Here is an 18,786-nt window from a genome sequence, read left to right on the forward strand (position 1 = left end):
CCAGATGGAGCTGATTTCATTTAGTTCCCTCTCTTGTAATTAATAACTTGCCCCTTTTGTTCTTTTTTTTTTTTTGACTCTTTGTTTTATCCTGGCATTTTGTAGGACGGTTTCCAATTTACTTAATCCTTTGCTTGCTGCCTGGGTGCACGTAGCAGAGCTCGTTCAGCCATGCAGTTTAATGCCGTGCGGCTCAGATCTGTGCTGCACGATCTCACATCCACTTCCCAGCAAGCTGGCACTTCTGTCACTGAGCTTTTATATGCTACAAACACACAAATCAGACCGTTTCATACTAGAGCAATGTCAGTAATCTTAAGAACAGCCACCACCCTAACCACCAGCGTGCATATGGGATCCGTACGTTCTGTCCTTTAAACAAGTGCAGATTTAGCAAGGAGGAGGAGGGAAGAGGAAGAGAAGGCGAGCTGCGTCCCCCCGCTGCCAACGCAGTGCACGTTCTGCAGCACCACCAGGCTCATGTCCACCACATTTAGCTTTCAAATCAAGAAAAAAAGGAAAAACACAATTCCCCGCCGCCAGCTTCCAGTGATATGACGCTTCTACGTACGGAGGATGGTTTTAAATGAAATGTTCACATGAGACTGGCTCCTTGTGCGGGGAGTGTGCTCATAAATGGGATATCACGTGTTAATAAATGATGAGCGTGTGGTCTGGAGGCATAGCACGGACATGTGTAAGGCGTGCTATAGGTAGCTAAGTGCTGGTTACACGCAACCGCACAGCTTAACCAGGCTGCCTCTTCTCTGCTTTTAACCCTAGCAGGGTTCAGCCCAGGACTGGGGCTCCTAGATACCTCCGCAGTTTAAATAATGAATATTAACCCACCAAAACACATAAACAACCTGAATTTGAGACGTATAGAAGGAGTGGACCTGCATGCAGTGCCTGTATGTCCGAGTGGGGCTGTACATCTGTGCGTACGTGCAGATGCCCATGCATCACGTTAAGGAAGGGGAGGGATGTCCGTGCTCCCCCCTAAGGGCTGCCAAGCCACTGAAATCTGGAATCCATACAGCTCAGCTCTCCGGGGTTTCTCAGGTCTGACCCAGCTTCAGCAGGACAGCCAAGTGTGGAGAAACCCAGGTGTGTGGATTTCTGGTCTTAGACCGCTGCTCTCGGGGGAATTGGGGTGGCTGTTTTGGATGGTTCCTCTTTATTTTCTTTTCTTTTGTCCTCCAGCAACTCAGAGCATCTGGGATTCCTGTTAGGGCTTATTTTAAACCCTTTGTTTCTTCATCCTTCATACTGCACCGTGACATTGAATGTGCTTCACATGAATGAAACTCTTTTAAAGGTACTCACAGTTCAATGCCCATCTTTCTTTGGGAGCACATTTGTGTTTTTTTTTTTTTTTTTTTTAACAGATTACTGTCTGGAAGGTCACAACAAGAGCAACACATGTGACTGAATATTAACTTTTAATAGAGTGCATTGAACTCGGGAGCCGATTAGATCTTTCACAAAGCAAGAGCAATGCTAATCCTGGAAGAACTCCTAAAATCTTTCATAAGCTGCATTTAATTAAAAGAAAACGAAGTACGCAAGAGTTGATGCATGAGTTGTACATTTGTGCATCCTACTCAATGAATGAATCATTTCCCTGCCTTCTTTTCCGACCCAGAAATACCTTGCAATCCATTAAAGATGCTTAAATATTTTTACGGCCCCAGCAGGCCATGTGTCACTGCAAGCCACCCAGGACATGGCCATCACAGTCTGGAGCTGTTGTCCATCAGGGGACATCATTGCCTGTATTGCTGCTAAGGGAAACATCAACTGAAACGTTGTTAAATTCACAATGTAGGTTTTTTAGCTGTTTCCATACCCCCATAACACATATATGTCCTATATGGGCATATATGTGTTATTGTGGGCCTGATGGGCTCTGTGCAAGATAAGGAGGAGCTGCTGAACACCGAGTGTGGGCTTGGGTGAGCAGAGACAGCTGGAGAGGGAAATGGGCTGGGAGCACCCAGGGATGAGGGCTGTGCGAGTGGCAGAGCTGCGGCTGCATACTTTGGTGCCACCCCTAAAATGTTTTTATTTTGTTTATTTGGAATCTGTTTTTAATATGGTTTTCAGGGTGTGCTGATCTAAGCTCAAAGTAAGTCAGGAGGAATTACTTCCATCGCCTTCGAATCAGGACCGGCGCATGGCACTCAGATGGGCCCCATGGATCAGTCAGATTGGGGCATGAGCCTCACGTGTGTCCCAGCACGGCATGAGCAGCTCACACCCCTCTGATGTCTCACAGCACGTGTGTGTAGCACCCTGACCCCCTCCAGGCATCAGGAGCTGGCTGGGTCCATCGTGTGGTGGCCTTGGACGGGACACAGCAAGCACATCTCAGACCAGAACCACACTGGGAGCGCGTTTTGAGGTTCCCCAGGTCTGCTTGTCACCACCAGTTCTGGGAGGAGACCTGTGCCATCACCCCTGTGTCCTCCCTATAGATCTCTGCACCAGGAAGAATGAAATCCCGGCACGTAGCTCAAGCTCAGAAAGGTTTCAAGTCCATTCCCTCTCGAACTCATACAATCGATGGAAAAAAAATATACGTCGAGCCAAAAGCTGATGTTTAATGATTTATTCCTTGGGCCAGTGGGCAGAGAGGGGGTGATGCCTGGTCTCAGCTGTTGGGTTGAGAGCTCAGCTAGACATAGTTGACGACTCTCCTGACGGACTGGACGCTTGAGCTGCACGCCTGCCACGCTCTGAAGCTGCTGAACTCGCCCCGCTCCACCACGTACATACGGCCTCGGTAGTTGGGCTCCTCGTACAGCACCCACCTGAGCGGAACGGGAGGGTTACGTGGGGCCCCGCGGCCCCGTTGTGCAAGCTGGGCTTGGCCACGCGTTGAGCAGCTGCATTTAGGAGCTTCTGTGCTGTGAACCACCAAGGCCTGCAGCCCCAGCCCCATTCAGCACACAAAAAGCCCCCAGAAGATTTTCCAGCACAGCCTGGCAGTCACCCCACAGCCAGATTGGGCAGAAGTTGGTTTGGGTTACACCAGCAACAAAGCCTGCGACCAGAGCCTTCCCCCTTCACATTGCTGTAGGAGTTGTATGTTTATGCAGGAGCAGAGTGAGATGCAACAAATCTGATCTTCACCACACACGACAGAAACAGATTCACAGCATTCAGCGCTAAAGAAGGACACAAGTCCCCAAAAAATCTAATAAATTTAAAATTTTAAATCATAAAACCAAACTTCAGGGGCCAGAAGCAAGGCAGGTCTGAAGAATTCCTAAAGGCTGGACAAGAAAAAATTCCTGGGGTGTACCCCAAAAGTCCCCTCTGCCCCTGGGTAAACACATTTTGGACTCTAAGGAGAAATATCCTTCCTGCTACGCTGGAAATAAATCTTACCTCCTTGAGCTGACTCTTTAGCTGTGATGGGAACCATGTCTATAGCCACGCTTAGTAATTTCTCTTTTTCCTAGCAATTCTCTCTGACATTTCTAACAGGGAACAGGTTTGGGGTCTGTTATATTCACCTTGTCTCTACGCCCAGAGTTAACTCCAACTTTCCCTTGGAGTGTAGTCACATAGGCAGAGCACTCAGCACCCTTTGGCACAGCTGACCTCTTCACCTAGCTTGGCCAAGTCTCTTTAGCATACCTGTAGCATATCCAGTTGAAGGTCTTCAAGACAGGAGCAATTCTGATGGTTGAAGAGGACACATTTTGCTGCTCTTCTTTCCATTCATCCTTTTAATACGCACCATGCCATGGTCTTAATGCGGCCACAACTATCACCTCTTTCCTCTGTTTAAATCTCTGGTGCTTTTTAATCATTTCACCATTGCTCTGATAGTTTTACATTTAGGTTTCCACCCTGCCATTGCTGAACTTTTCATCTCTGCCTCATTCGTCTCATCCCAGAATCACAGGTCATTTTTTCACGGATCTCTGCTCCTCGTCCCATCTGCGGGCTCCGCAATGACAGCAGAGCACAAGGTTAATCTTCCAAATCATTCAGTTTTTGTGGTCGATCTCTTGCCAGACATTCAGCTGTGACATCTTGGTTAGGACCTACTGCATGTGGGATTTCCAGGGAGAAACTCCTTTAAGTCCTGCACGGGCCAGTGACTGCTGAGCCTCCAGGGTCAGACAACAGCTGCTGAGTTCGGATCAATCTGACCCAGAGCTGAAAGCTGCAGCCCTTAGGAAAAATGTTGTTTATAAAACCAGTCATCCATGAGCACTATCAAAGAAAAAAAAAAAAAAGAAAAAAAAAGAAAAAAAAGGAAAAGCTTAGAGTGTTTAGTTGAGCCACTCCACGGACTCCCAGACATGTCTAGATTTATTTTGCACTTCTGAAGGGCACCCACCCATGTGGTCCCGGTGGTCCTGCTCCTTTCCGCAAGCACACAGCATCGCCGAAATGTGCTCAGCCAAGACAGTTGGCTCCTGAGCGTTCCCTGCAAACAAACAAGTTCATTCTTTGGCACTTCTTGCAGCCGGTTTATATCAGAAGCAGAACTGCAAAGTCGTCCTCAGGCTTTCCTTGAAGGCTGCCCACTATCGCGTACCGGCAGGGTGCCCCGAAGCCGCGTGCACCCTCGTGTACCTGACCCCTCGGAGAGGGTGCTCAGCCCTTCAGCTTAATTAAGAAGAATTTACACCACTGCCATTCTCCTCTGAATACACCCCGCCTTATTCATAAGGCATGCCTGGCTTTCTTCCTTTTCTACCCCATCCCAGCAACGCATCCCTGCGTATTTTTGGGTGATCTTCTTCCATCAGCTCACCACCTCTCCCTCAAAAACTCTTGAAGAGAGCTCCCACTCCTACTTTCTGCGCCTTCCAATCACTCCCTCCCGCTGAGAACACCTAATATTGAAAATAATGCACGGCAGTAGGACAGGGCTGTTCACCTCCAGGTCGCAGGGCGTTGCTGGCCCACCAGGAGATGGTGGTTCTTCGAACCCTTCTCTAGGGCATCGTTCAGCAACGGAGGGACCCCAGGGGACAGTGCGGGGCTAGAGCAGCCCATCGTAGCCCCAGAAACCTGCGTTTCTCTCCAGGCCCATGGTTCATGTGTCCACGGGGTCAGTGGAGCAGTTGAGCAGGCCCTGGGGCAGATGGAAGCGGACGGCACGACCTGCTCTGGTGGTGAGAGCCCACCGGTTTGGGGAGCCCCCCTGCTTAGGGGAAGGCAGCGAAACAAAAGAGCAGAAGAGCAGAAGGATGGGATTGAAGCGTATTGGCAGTGCAAGGTGATGAGTGAGGATTGTACGGCTTACTTAGCTCTTCCTTTATTTCCTAAAATTTACGTTCCCCCAGAACATCAGCAACCGAGGCAATGGAGTCAGTCAGCCCAGAAACGAGACGATCCTGTCCTCGAGCCCAGCAGGGGCGAGCTGATCCAGGCACAGAGCACACAACCCCCCAACATCTCCGTGCTGCGTTTCATTAGCACATAAACCCAGAGGACGCTGGAATGAACCTTGCGTGGATCCGGCTGGGGCCCCGTCAGCCGAACCTGGCTGCTCACGCTGAAAATCCAGCAGGGCTTTGGCAGCAAGAAACCTGGCTCCGTTCTACCTGCTCGTGGCCGGGGAGGGACGCTGAGAAGAGCAGGGGTGATGGGGGCAGGGGAAACACACAGGCCAACGTTGGCGGAAACTCACTGCTTCACCCCAAAATTGCTGTGGCTACTAAAATTCAGCCTGTCCTGTCTGAAGGGCCTCAGTAATTAGCACAACGAACACTCAGCTGTACTGAAGTCAATGAGACGTTTACACTGGAGCCCATGGCTTGGGTTTGCCTGCTAGGAGGGGCTCTTTCTCGCTCGCCGTACCCGCACGTATACCACAAACCTGGGAATTTCAGCCTCTTGGCCTCAGGAGAAAACCAAAAACCTGCGGTCCGCTGACCCATCTCTTCCTGAAACGTGCCCTGGCTTGCTCTGAAGCCGGCCGATGGGTTGGGCATGGGAGCCCGGTGGGTGCTGCAGGTTCAGCTCTGACCGAGCAATGGAGCTCCATCCTTCCCTGTGTAGGATTCGGGCAGAATAAATGTTTGGTTTGGTTTCTCCAGGTTATGTCACTATAGTTCAGAAAAGCCCTTTTTTTAGGTGTTCTCTCCCAGACCGTGAAACAAATTCAGCTTTTTAAAGTAATGATTTCCAAGCAATCCCCTGCAGGTGGGAAGCGCGAAGCCGCTTGCCATCAAACCGCCGAGCTCCCATGGAGGCAGTAACGTCTCCGAGTGCCCCGGAACAGCGCTCTCGTTCCCAGCATTGCCTCAACAGCTGCACCAGCACCATTTCTGTCCCTGTGTCCCCAGCCCCAAAGGGACAGGAACGTGTCCCTGAGCCCCACACAATGCCAAAGGCAGGCGCAGCAAGCAGTGTTTTCGCGGCACGTGGCACCATCCACGGGCTTTGGAGGGGAAGCAAATATTTCTGTATCCAACCAATGTCATGCCGGGGGAATGAGGAGGGAAAAAAACGGCGGAGTGAGGTTTGGGCACTGCTGGAAGCTCAGAGGAGCCCTGCTTTACATCGCTCTCGGATGTGCAGGGTGGTATAGACATGCTTTTCGTCTGGGGATGAGCTGGAAAGAGCCTGCGGCTGAAATTCTCCTCATTTCTGGTGACTGCATCTCCTCTGCTCTCCAAATGGCCGAGGCAGGACTTCACCATCACCAGGCAGAGCTATCTTGACCCATGCAAGGGAAAGAAGGTTTTGTGGCCTTTATATATATATATTTTTGGGGGGTGTGACTCGATATGAAAAATTTAACTGCTTGAACGTTTCTGGGCAGCATCCCAATTTCTCCAGCTCCAGTCTCTACTACAGGGACACTTGTGGTAAACGAGTGGTCCTACAACTCTTAGCACACTCGTTGGCTCTCTCTTGGCTTTATGGTGCTGGTTCTCCCCACTGCTCAAATGCCTTTTGCTTCAAATGCTCAGTGCTAAGGGGGTCCCCAGTGGGCTCTGGCCACTGCTTCCCTTGGGTGCTTCTTGGTTTTAATGAACTGTCACTGCCTGACCATAAACCCTTTTTTTGTTTGTTTTTTTGTTTGTTTGTTTTTGAAATGTGGAGATTTTGGCTGAATTGGAAAGGCTCCTGCAGAACACCCAGGGTCAGGATGTCTCAGTCACAGGGCACACCAAACTCTTCCCCATTTTGGGAAGATGTTGCTGTGGACAGAAAGTGCCCAGCATCACAAACCTGACGCACACGAGATGCGCAACATCCAGGACAGGACAGGCAAAGTGCCACAGTGCTCATGGGGCACAAAGGCACATTGCCACCCAACAGCAAGACCAAGGCAAAGCCACTCATGCAGGGCTTTTGGGCAGGAGGATTGTGCAACGCATCCACAAAGTGGGTTCATGAGGGACAGGGGAGTGCCCAAAAACCCCATTGGGGCATCCCACTTCCATGCTGCAGCAGCTGCCACGGTCTTTGCAAGAAATGTTTTAATTTTAAGGTGAGATGCCCGGGACTTCAGGTGTCCGAGGAGGTTCCTGGGGTTGCAGGAAACCCTGGAGAAGCTGCTTGCAAAGCAAAAGCCCTGACCTGCAGCACCCAGAGCTCAGCCTCTGGGAGGGTGTTAAAGAGGTGTTTGGAAACATGCACTGAAATGTTAAAAACAAAACAAAAAAGAGGAAAGAAAGAAAGAAAAAGAAGAAAGAAAGAAAGAAAGAAAGAAAGAAAGAAAGAAAGAAAGAAAGAAAGAAAGAAAGAAAGAAAGAAAGAAAGAAAGAAAGAAAGAAAGAAAGAAAGAAGAAAGAAAGAAAGAAAGAAAGAAAGAAAGAAAGAAAGAAAGAAAGAAAGAAAGAAAGAAAGAAAGAAAGAAAGAAAGAAAGAAAGAAAGAAAGAAAGAAAGAAAGAAAGAAAGAGAAAGAAAGAAAGAAAAAGGAAGGAAGGAAGGAAGGAAGGAAGGAAGGAAGGAAGGAAGGAAGGAAGGAAGGAAGGAAGGAAGGAAGGAAGGAAAACCAAGTTTTAAGTTTCATGCATCTTCAAGGTGCCCCAGAGCTCTTGCAACCTTTCACCATACAAAAATCATGCCCCTTGGCAGCAGCTCCCGTTCCACACTCAATACTGGAGTCACCAAAATTCATCTTTAAACCCCAGGCTTGACTAACATTTTGAGGCTCCCCCAGACTCCTCCAGCATCAACAGGCTTTCCCCCGCTGGCTCCTTTGCAGCCGCATCCCTCGCTCTGACGCTGGCCCCGGAGGGCGTGCGGGAAGGGACGCGGAGGATACTCACGCGCCGTCGCCGTACACCTTGATGGCGTTGACGCAGGGCTTGTCCCAGCCCTGTCCCTGCAGCGAGGGGCAGTCTTCAGTGAGCTCCAGGCTGCGGCCGCTGAACCGGCTCCCCTCGAAGATTTCCATCCTGTAGTGCTCGCCGTGCTGGGGGCAGAGGGAGTGGAGTCAGCCAAAAAAGAAACAACCCACGAAACAAATCAGCCCACGGTGAGTTGTTTCCCCAGCTTCTGCGAGATAAAGAGGGAAGGTTCTGGGGTGGAAACGGGAGGAAGAACTCGTGCCATAACCTCGTGCCACCTCCCGGCCATGTCGAGCTGCAGCCGCTGCGCTCGTGCGGGCACACGCAGCCACCTCTTCCCTGTGAATCCCCCCCCCGGAAAAGATGTCATAATGTTTCCCCCAAATAATTAATTAGGAATCTACGGTTCCTTACAGGAGCCGCTGTGACTTTCTTGAAGAAAAGAAATAAAACAGAGAACGGGAAGGGAAACCTTCACAGCAGCATCGTTATTTGAACCCTTGAGGGTGAAATGAGGTGAATTCCTCCGGGGAGAGTCCTGCAGCCTCTCTGCAGCATAGGCACACGGGGCAGACCGAGCTGAACGGGGTTTCTGAAGCCGAATTCAAAGAATACCTAAACGCATACTTCAAATAAACCACGCCGAGGCACGGAACGGCCAGGCTGCGGTGCCAAACCCCACAGCAGGCGAGCGGATACGGCGCCTGAGCAAACATTCCTCCGGGAATCCGTGCTGCAGAAACGCCTGAAAGCGCTCACGGACATCCAGCGGGGGAAAAGAGAGGGCCAGGAGGGGAGGCGCACCCTCTGCTCTGGCTCTGGGCCCCGGGAAGCATCCCTCCGTGTAAGGACCAGCAGCAGGAGCGGTGAGCCATGCCCTGGGGTGCTTTGGGAAGGAGGTGCCCATCGCCGTGCCAAAAAGCGGCCGGCGAGAAACCCCTCCAGGCCTGGATGGGTTGGGTGGTTGCCCTGGGGGTCCCGAGGGATGGGAGAATCAAAAAAGGGAGAATGAACCCAGCTTCACTTCTCTTTGCTGCTTTTTAACCTTCGCAATTATACCTTCCTCCAGGTGGTGCTTTTAAAAGCTTCGTAAGGGGAGGGCTCTCCATTTGGGGAAAAAGAGGTGGTAGTCTGGAATTATTTGATTTCTTTTTTCCAATAGCAGAGAATGCAGATAAAATCCACCTGGAGCAGCTGCCCCATGGGTCCGGCTTGGGAAGCCCCTGGGGCGCACATGGGGATGCTGAGCTCCTTCAGTCCCTATTTGTCCCAGCACTGAGCCTCTTTGAGCATCTCGCAGCAACCCACGTGAAAAAGGCACGTGATGCCATCAGTTCGTCCCCACCTCGTCTGCAAACCACAGGAGTAACCCCGTTCCCATCGAGGCCGTTGCATTTGGTGCCCCGTGGCATCTGTGTCCCCTCCAAGGCTTCATCCACGACAAGGACACGCTCGGCCAAGCCGCGGGCAGCCACTCACCATCCCCACGGGCCGGCAGGAGCCCAGGCGGTTGCCGCGGCCGTTCCAGCGATGGAAGTGGGGGTACTCGCCGTGCTCCAGCACGTACTGCTGCCCTTGGAGGTTGGAGTGGGCGAAGCAGACCCAAGCCCCGCTCCGGACGCAGATGGAGTTGACCCGGCTGAAGAACCCCCGGTCCTGGAAGCTGCTGCAGGTCCCACAGACGTCCAGCCTCCTGCCCGTGAAGCATTTCCCTTCGTAGAAGGTGATCTGGGATGGGGAAGGAGAAGGGCATGGTGGTGATGAGCAGGGCACAGCCAGGCCCTGATGTCAAGCCAACAGGAACCTCTCACAGATGCATCATTTCGGGGTCGGTTTGTTTTTTAGCCACTTCCCAAAAGGAGCATGCAACCATCCCCGGCATTTTTTTTTTTCCGAGAGCCGTGTTTGTTTTTCTGGGAAGGCAGCGCATCCCACATTTACGACACTTCTCGCTCCCTCACATATTTCCAGCAGGAATGTTTAAACAGGAAGCTCCGCTCTCAAACGCGGCTCCTTTCGCTGCACCCTCCCCATCCCTTCTACCAAATTTTTTTTACCTTCACCCCATAGAAACCAGGGCTCCCCTGGCGAGAGCCGAGCGGTTGGGTTTTACTCACTTTTCCTGAGTATTGAGACATTTTCTGCTGGCTGCTCTCCAAGACCAAAAAGGGGAAGCCAAACCAAAACCACAGAGCCGTCGGCCACCCCGCTATATAGCAGCGGGGGCAGACGGGGCTGCTGTCGCGAGGGCTTTGGGACAAAGCGGCAGGAGCCGGGGCTTTGCGCGGCCGTGCTTAGTAGGCAGAACTGGTGGTACTGGGGCCTGCTGAGCGCGGGGTTTTGATTTCGGGCAGACGATTTAACAAAAGATTTGCTTGGCAGGGCTTCGGTCAATTAGCGGTGTGCATTTACTGCTCCTTTTTGAAGGATTTCTGTTTTTTTTTTTTTTATTTTATTCTTATACAGAGCAGACAACAAGAAAATAAGGAGAAGGAAGTCATTCGAAGCACGGCTGTTTCTTTACCAGACGGCTGTTGCTTTTTTCCCAGAGTATTCCGCCACTACTGATGTGTGGCAAATGTCCTTGGAAGACTCCTCACCAGAAGCACGTTGCACCCCATCCATCAGAGAAATGGTTTCTTGGTCGACCTTCCAGCCCCGTTAACTGGCATCTCTGAGCACCACGGACCTCATCCCCTCCAAAGCACAGTGGCTGGGCTCACAAGCTCACTCGTGTTACTCATGATCATTGTTTTTATGAATATTTCCATCTTTCAGCACCAAAAGGCATATATAAGGCAGGATTAGAGGGATTTTAAAGCAATACCATTGACCATAAATTAATATTTCCCAAAGAACTGCAATTATGGCTTTACCACAGTGGATGCTCTGCATCTGGCACCTCAAACGCTATCTCAGAGCCCTGGCCCAGGCTGCCCAGAGGCTGTGGGGTCTCCTCCTTGGAGAGCTCCAAAAGCACCCAGAGATGCTGCCGGCCTCATCAGGCTGTGATTCTGATAGAAACCAGCCTCACGTTGTTCTCTTCTATGCTCTAAGAGATGCAGCTATGCATCCAGAGACTTTAAGAGACTTCTCAGGACAAAGAGCCAAGGAAAGCCCCAGCCCACAAACCCCACGGGGTGCATGCTTCGAATCCATCCCCAAAACTCCCTTCCTGGCGGGTTGCTCCCACCCCTCCGCGTGCCTGCAGCCTCATCCCGCAGCGCAGCCCGGCCTCCCTCCCTCCTCGTTAACTGCTTCATTTTAAGATTACAGACCATTTGCGAAGAAAGGAGGTGATTATTAAGGATTAATCACATACCGCCCTTTCAATTAAGATGTAAAAGTTAATGAGCGTGTGTGCTGAGCTCAAGGACGCCAGTGGCTGGGATGTGCAGGAGGAGGGAGGAGGCACGCGTGTGTTGGGGAAGGGAGAGCATCCTTCGGCCAGCCCAAGCAAACCTGCCTCACTGCCACAGGAAAGGGGGCAGGAAAGCTGCTTGCGTCTCCATGTCCAGGAAATAATGGAGAAACAGCTAATTAATGAAGAAACAAAACCCACAAAACCGTGCCATTATCAAAATGGTTGCAGCTGTTTCCATCAGCTCTCCGGTGAGCGGAGAGGAAGACCCACAACATTCACTGCAGACCGGCCCCCAAAATAACCACGAAAGCAAGCTAACCACGAAGCCGGGTTTCCCCTGGCCCTGTCTCACGGTGGGATTTTCCCTGTGTCTCCTAAGGTGCGAGCTGTAATTAAATCTGCAGGGACTGGACGTCCTGAGACTCCAGCCCAGCTGTTAAGGTTGTTAGAAGCTGTCCAACAGGTTGGGAAGCTATTTAAGGAGACAGAAAGAGGGCGCGACCGCTTTTTTTCATATTTCTTTGAGAAAGCATGTTAAAGATATGAAAAAAATAAGGAGCCATTAAAAAAAAAAAAAGGAAAAAAAAAAGAAAAAAAATAATACTGAAGAACTGCAAATCCTAATTCTTGGACAAAACCCCCTATTCTTTTGTAAAGGACAAAAAGGCTACAGCCCCTAGCAGCCTTTTGACCTCCCATTGGTGCCTGGTTGCAGGATCATATCACAAAATCACAGCCTGGTGAGGCTGGCAGCACCTCGGGGTCCCTCGGGCCCAGCCCCTGCCCCAGCAGGGCCACCCCGAGCAGGGTGCCCAGGCCCATGGCCAGGCGGCTTTTGGAGCTCTCCAAGGAGGAGACCCCACAGCCTCTGGGCAGCCTGGGCCAAGGCTCTGTCACCCACATCCAACTGTGGTGTCGGGCTGATGCCCATACTGCCGCAGATGAGCCCCAGAGCTTACGATTTCGGCAGCAACACGGCATTGCAGGAGCACAGGCCCAGCCAGCCTGTCCCCAGGTGTCACAGCCCACAGCTCCATTTTCCCATTGTTCCCAATTTTGGCCTAAAGGTTGTGGCTGCAGCCTTGGAGGCGACATTTGCTTCCAGGTGCCCCAAAGTGCTGAAGCAGCCCCAGAAGAGCGGGTGCAGGGGTGGCTGGACACCCACTGGCATCCAGGACACGTCCTCTCCGTTGGTCTCTCCCAGCTGAGAGGCACAGGACTCCCTGGATGAGGCCCCGGGCCTCCTGGAGGCCCCATGGCTCTGCTGGGGACACAGGAGGGAAGGACTTGATGCCATGGCACACTGCTGGTGCCAGCTGCTCAGCAGCGCCCAACAAAAGCTCACCAAGAAACTCAAGGAAAATCCCTTGTGGCTATCGCAGAGCCCCTTCCCTGATGCTGAAGGCCCTTTGGCTGGTGGCTTGGCTGTGGACTTGGGGACACACTGCCAGACGTTGGCCCTCTTCTCATTGTCCCCTCCAGGCCAACGCCATTGGCATGACAGGACACTGGGCTGACGGACATCTTCTCTGACCCCATCTGGCTGGGGCCTGAGCAGGAACTGCTGCCCAAGGAGCGCTGTTTTACCACAGAAGTAGACGTGGCCGTGCTACCAGCCCACACACAACCACCCAGGACCATCTCCCCAGTGGGCCCGCCCTCATCCCCATGTCCCACCTCAGGACCTGCGAGCACAGGACCAGGCCGTGAGCATGGCGGAAACGAGTCCAGGCCGGGCAGTGCCCCAAACGTGGCCGTGACACACCACCGCCTGCTTCGACGGCGTGTTTTATGGGCTTTATGGGGGGATTTTTCCGTGCTGCTCAGCAGACGCCGACGGTCCCACAAAGATCTGCTGCGTTACGTGGCGCTGACAAGATCCTGCTGGAATACCTGAGGTAAGGTGGGGAGAAGCCCAACTTGCTCCTCCTCTGACAAAGAGATTTCCTCAAGAGAGCGGGGTGTGACTCCTGGAGGCAAAGCTTTAGGAGTGACCCAGCAAACGCTAACAGGAATGTTTATTGGCACAGGATTAGCGTTACGCCGTCCTGTGCTCAGAGGCACCTCATATGGGCAGTGCGACTCCATGCAAATAATAATTAGGTGAGCAACAGCCAAGAAGTTGCCTCGCACCCTTTGAAAGGGCCATGCTCCGACTTCTGGAAGAGCTTTGGGTATTTGCAAAGCAGTGTAAGACCAGGCCCTGTACATTTCTGTGTCTTACTGCTTTCAAAAGGCCATCTAGCTTAAAAGCTCACAGATGTCTTCATGTACTTCCATAAGAGGTACTTCTAGCTCATTAGAGGTGGCTTCACCAGCTACACAGCCACTGCTCTACACGTGGTCTTCATTGCAGATGCACCAAGACGTAACCTCTGCAACATCTCCACAAGGCGTGGCTCCCCCTGACACAGAATCACAGAATGGTTTGGGTTGGAAGGGACCTTAAAGACCATCTCGTTCCAACCCCCTGCCATGGGCAGGGATACTTCCCACCAGACCAGGTCGCTCCTGGTGACCTACCACGCATCCTGGTGACCTACGTGTCCATGACAAACCCTGTGTCACCACATAAGAGTGCAGGCTCCAAAAAAACCTCCTAATGCCTGCGCAAACTCTGTAACAGAATCATGGCTCAGACCTGGCCAGTTTCCCACTGTGAAAAACAGCCCCACGCCTCACAGTTGGCACCTGCTGGTCGGATTAAGCCAAATATTTTTTAGCTGCATTTCAGAGATGGATACTGAAAAAATAAGCAAAAGCTTATTGTCAGGAAGACTCTGGGCTCAGTATTAGTGTAGCTCATTGCACATCTCAACAAGCAGGACCACATAAGTGAGCGGACTGAGCTGGGACTTGGATCCCATGTTGGAAGATGTCAGAAAGTCCCAGGTTTTTGGTAAAATCCTTTCAGTTTCCATTTTGTTTCACTCGGGAACAGGATGTGGCAGAAGCAGCTGGGCCGCCAAGGACACCTAGCACCAGGCCCAGCTCAGCCACAGCTCCTCCGTGCCCGCGTGTGAAGGACATCTGCCGCAAGGCCCTGCCTCCCCCAGCTGTGAAGGGGGAGTCATTTTGACCTTATTAGATGAGGTTGTGAAGATTAGCCAGCCTTAGCAGCATGCTCCGAAGATGAGCCGTACTGATTACATAAGGACTAATTAGATCCTGTTGATTTCTCCTTCTCGAGAGGCCGCAGCACAGCGGCGCTAATTAGCGACCTAAGCCCAGCAAGCCTGGGTGGATCAGTGCCCGTAACACCAGCACGCAGCGGCAGCACACCTTCTGTAGCAACAAAGGTGTGAGGCCGCACATTTCTTTTAAAAAAGGTGAAAGCACACAGTAAGGTAACGACATAGGATGCCTTTTCCACTTCAGGCCGCGGCCTGTCTCATGCTTGGAGAAGCGAGCTGGCTGCAGCAGCAAGGTAACTGCAGGAGCGACGCCTGAGCTGCTCGTTCGGTGTCAGGGTGCACGTTTGGGTGTAGGAACTTCTCTGTTCAAAGAAGCTAGAAAACGGAAAGCCTGAAGGCTTCAATTCTTCCAATGCTATAACAACTTCTTATGCAAAGTCCAGTTTCAGTCCATGTTGCTCCACCCTTGGCTGGGCAATAATGTAAGATTACTTAGCTCAGCTACTACCAGACAGCTCCTGCAGGCCCCAGGGAGCCATAAACCCACTTTCACAGCTTCTTCTCTAGGGAACAACAGTGGGCGCTCAACACCCCTCTGCAGAAGATGGGAAGAAACATGAGGCACGACACTGCCCAGCCCCAAGGCAGACCAACTCCAAGCACCCCCCACTGCAAAGTCAATCAGACAGGGCCAGCGTTCACCCGGTGTGGAAGCAGTGAAAAATCAGCGTTACGTAGCCACCTTCTGCCTGCAGTCCATCCTCCAGCTGCTGAACAGCACCAGTCCCAAGGGTTTTGTGGTCCTCAGCACCCCCGAGCGCTTTCTGTCTTCATGCAGCAAAGCACGGAGTTGGACAGGAGCACGAGTAAGGCAGGAGCTGTTACCAGAACCAATTTAAGCCCGCTCAAGTCAGAGGGAATTTAACTTGACTTATGGCAGTTAAAATTTGCTCATTTCCTCCTCAGGAAAAGGATCTTTGCACATCCACCCTCGCCAATGACCATCCCTGAAGAATAAGGCTGGGCCCCATTAAGTGTGCACCAAACTTACTCCAGCCCAGGCCAGAGAACTTGTCATTGCCTTCGTGATTTACCTTTTAACCCGTACACCATTTATTACAATCCTCAGCAGGATCAGGGCAGCTGCCAGACAAGGCTGTATGAACTCCAGGCAGGCAGCGGTTTGTTAAATACTATTTCTTGCTTCCATTCATAACACAGGGCTTCCAAGATTGCCCACCCCCTTTCACCAGTGTAAGGAAGCAAGAAGCTGCCCACAATCCTGACTGCTGGAAGGTGCCATCCCGAGAAGTCACCTGAAATCTCTGGATCCCCAAGTGCAAGTGGTTCACGCTGATCATGTCCGACTACATATTTCATTAAAACTGCAAGACTATCGCATGTGGCTGTTCTCTAGACCTTATTAGCAGAGAAAGGCTTGGGCAAGCAGAATAATTTCCATTTCTTGCTGCATAAGCCAGCCATAGGACAAAGAAAACAATCTATGTTGGATGCCTTTTTTCAGCTCTTACATAAAATGACTTCTTGGAAGTTCTCTTTGCAAATAATCCAGAGAACCTGCATCTGCATTTGATCTCCCCTGAAAAGCTTCACCACTGAAAGCAGGGCCTTCATTATCTCAAGACTATCAAGTTGCACATTTCCTCATCCACACCCTTTAAGGCTTTAAGTGTGCTAGCTGCTAAGGCTTTAATGAAGCAACTTTTTCAGGCTTCAGAGATTACAAGTACATGTGGACATTTTTTTTTTAATTAGTATATGGAGTATTTGAGGTGTCTGGTACTCTAACTTCCAGCTTTTGATGCCTACATACATGACAAGTCAGATACTAAACTTGCCTATTTCAAGCCATATATATATGTATATACACACACATATCAGTAATCACAGGAATTTGTAACTCCCCAATACTATGTCCAGAATGCAATGCCAAAGACACTGGCTGTGCAAGAAATCGTCTCAGGATCAGGCAATGAAGGATGACACGAAACAGACACATTGACCCTGAGCTCCACTGACAACCATTTTCTGAATCCTCTACAACTTCATTACCAGAAAAATTGCCCTGCTTCTGCGTTCTTGTGAAGGAAACCTGCTACACAGCTCCACATCAGCCTGGTTCTGAAATGAAAGCATGTATTTTGTCCCTGAATGAGCACACCGATGGTGCTGAACTTCTGTGATCTATCACATACAAGTTCAACTTCTGTAAGGGTATGAAAATTTAGGTAACAGAAATGAGCTTTCAAAAACCTTTTTGTCCAGGAAGCCAGTTAATCTCACATGTGGAGTTTAGACAATTTACTCAATAGTATGAGGGAACCACTGTACAAGAAAGAGATGAGACTTTCTCCATTTGCATCATTTAGAACAGAATGAAATGCAAAAGCTACTTCTGGTTGCAAAAACATTGCAAGTTTCCCTTCCATTTTATTCCTGGCAGGAATCAAAAGTTTTCAATGGACACAGAAATGCATGAGAAAACACTTCCTTTAATAAAACATTCCCTTAAATCAGCATCTTCTTCTATACAAAGTAGGTCAACTGCACATCTTTTTAAATACATAGTTGAATTAGTTTGTTTCCAGACTTAAGGTTTTAAGGCTCGTTAAGCCCTGAGTCCAAAAGCCCAGCAAAAGCTCGCAAGTGGTGGATGAAGCAGTCCAGAGCTGCAGTGGGACTGACACGGTGAGAGGCCAGGTGCCAGGAGACCACCCACCTCTCTGGATGCACAAGTATAGAAATGCACGATAAACAACTCACATCAATTTGTTCAAGACGTGCAATTTATTTTAAGTGACATTTTTGTTTCCTTAGCAAGTCTACACGTGTAACCTGGATAAATCCACTCCATCCTGAAAGCGCTCCTAGTTACAAGGCGACGGGAGCAGTCTGCAGTGCAGGTGTGTACTGGCCTGTTCCTTGGGAGAGCTCCGTGCCCTCTCCTCCACAGCTCTTACAGTTACACAAAGGAAAAAACAGCGTAGGTTGGCTGCCAAAATCCAGGTCTTCCCTTCCACATCAGACCAAGGTGTCCCTTGCATCTCCTTTCCATCACAGGGCACAAAATACAGCTGAGCTATTTGGCCACCCTGGAGTTCTAGTAGCAAAAAAAATGGTTGGGATTGCCTAAGCAATAGTCAATCCAGTGGTTCCAGGGATCCCACACTTCCTCTTAAGGCCAGTAGGTGAACATTTTTCATAAAAGCAAGCTGACATGGGGCAACTAACAAAAAATTATGAACAGAACATTAAGGTTTGCAGCTATTTTATTTACAAGTATACATTTAACACAAAGAAACACTGATATCCAAGCCTAGTTAATAGTAGTGTAACAATATGCATCATTTTTGATGATTATTCTAACCAACAAACTACACTGAAAAATTAATGCCAGTAAAATTCTTGGTCATAATATTAAGAAATACAATATATAAATTGAAAATATGATTGCTTAAAATTTGAAAATGGAAGTGAAGCCATTTGCACAGGAGTCAGAGTTTAACATAATCTGAAGGGAAAGGCTCCAAACCAACTGTTTATCTTTCAGGTTAACAGAAGAAAAAAATAAAAATAAAATTAAAAAAAAGAAGCATAGTTTATCCTTAAAGATAACGGGCAGTTTTGCTTCTTCAGGTAGAATGTATTCCCAGTGTTTTCAGATTTTGCAGTGGAATTACATTACTGAGCATGAAGACTTCCCTTGTGAAGCTGCCCCATCAATTTTTTCTGCCTCCAAAATTATCCTCTTAAAAACATCAACGGCAGTCTGCAAAGAGAGAGAACAAGATTAGTAGGTAAGAGGAAACTACCAGACACTTAAAAAAAAAAAACTCTTAGTGGTTTCACTGGCTATACCAACAGATAAATGCATGTCCAAAGCACATTCTCAAATCAGAGGGAAAATAGGGTAATTTCAGTTTTGAACACAAACTTTTGGAATAGCGTAAAACCCTTCTCCACAACAATCCTCAACTATTTTCTCCATCA

The 18,786-nt window shown here is 50.0% G+C and overlaps 2 protein-coding genes and 1 long non-coding RNA gene across 6 annotated transcripts in view; 1 reads left to right on the forward strand and 2 right to left on the reverse strand.

Annotated features, from left to right (window-relative positions):
* Window positions 1-1,373: 1,373 nt before the first annotated feature.
* CRYGN (crystallin gamma N) lies at window positions 1,374-10,720 on the reverse strand. Its single transcript, XM_080578556.1, has 4 exons — window positions 10,395-10,720; window positions 9,757-10,005; window positions 8,257-8,402; window positions 1,374-2,813 (listed from the first exon to the last, which is right to left on the reverse strand). Exons 1-4 carry the CDS (start codon window positions 10,413-10,415, stop codon window positions 2,678-2,680), a joined length of 552 nt encoding a protein of 183 aa, XP_080434682.1. The 5' UTR covers window positions 10,416-10,720; the 3' UTR covers window positions 1,374-2,677.
* LOC308188970 lies at window positions 9,873-18,428 on the forward strand. The gene is made up of 2 exons (XR_013945912.1): window positions 9,873-10,000; window positions 10,744-18,428. It is a non-coding gene; the product is annotated as an uncharacterized lncRNA (long non-coding RNA).
* Window positions 18,048-18,786, reverse strand: part of RHEB (Ras homolog, mTORC1 binding) — a 40,646-nt gene continuing 39,907 nt past the window's right edge. For all 4 annotated transcript variants that reach the window (XM_080578555.1, XM_080578553.1, XM_080578554.1 and 1 more), the window contains one exon: window positions 18,048-18,565. In XM_080578555.1, the coding sequence (XP_080434681.1) occupies window positions 18,473-18,565 (93 nt within the window). In that variant the 3' untranslated portion in view covers window positions 18,048-18,472. The remainder of the gene's footprint in view (window positions 18,566-18,786) is intronic.

This window comes from Anser brachyrhynchus, assembly GCF_964034855.1.
Source record: "Anser brachyrhynchus genome assembly, chromosome: 2".
In the NCBI taxonomy this organism is placed as follows: domain Eukaryota; kingdom Metazoa; phylum Chordata; class Aves; order Anseriformes; family Anatidae; genus Anser; species Anser brachyrhynchus.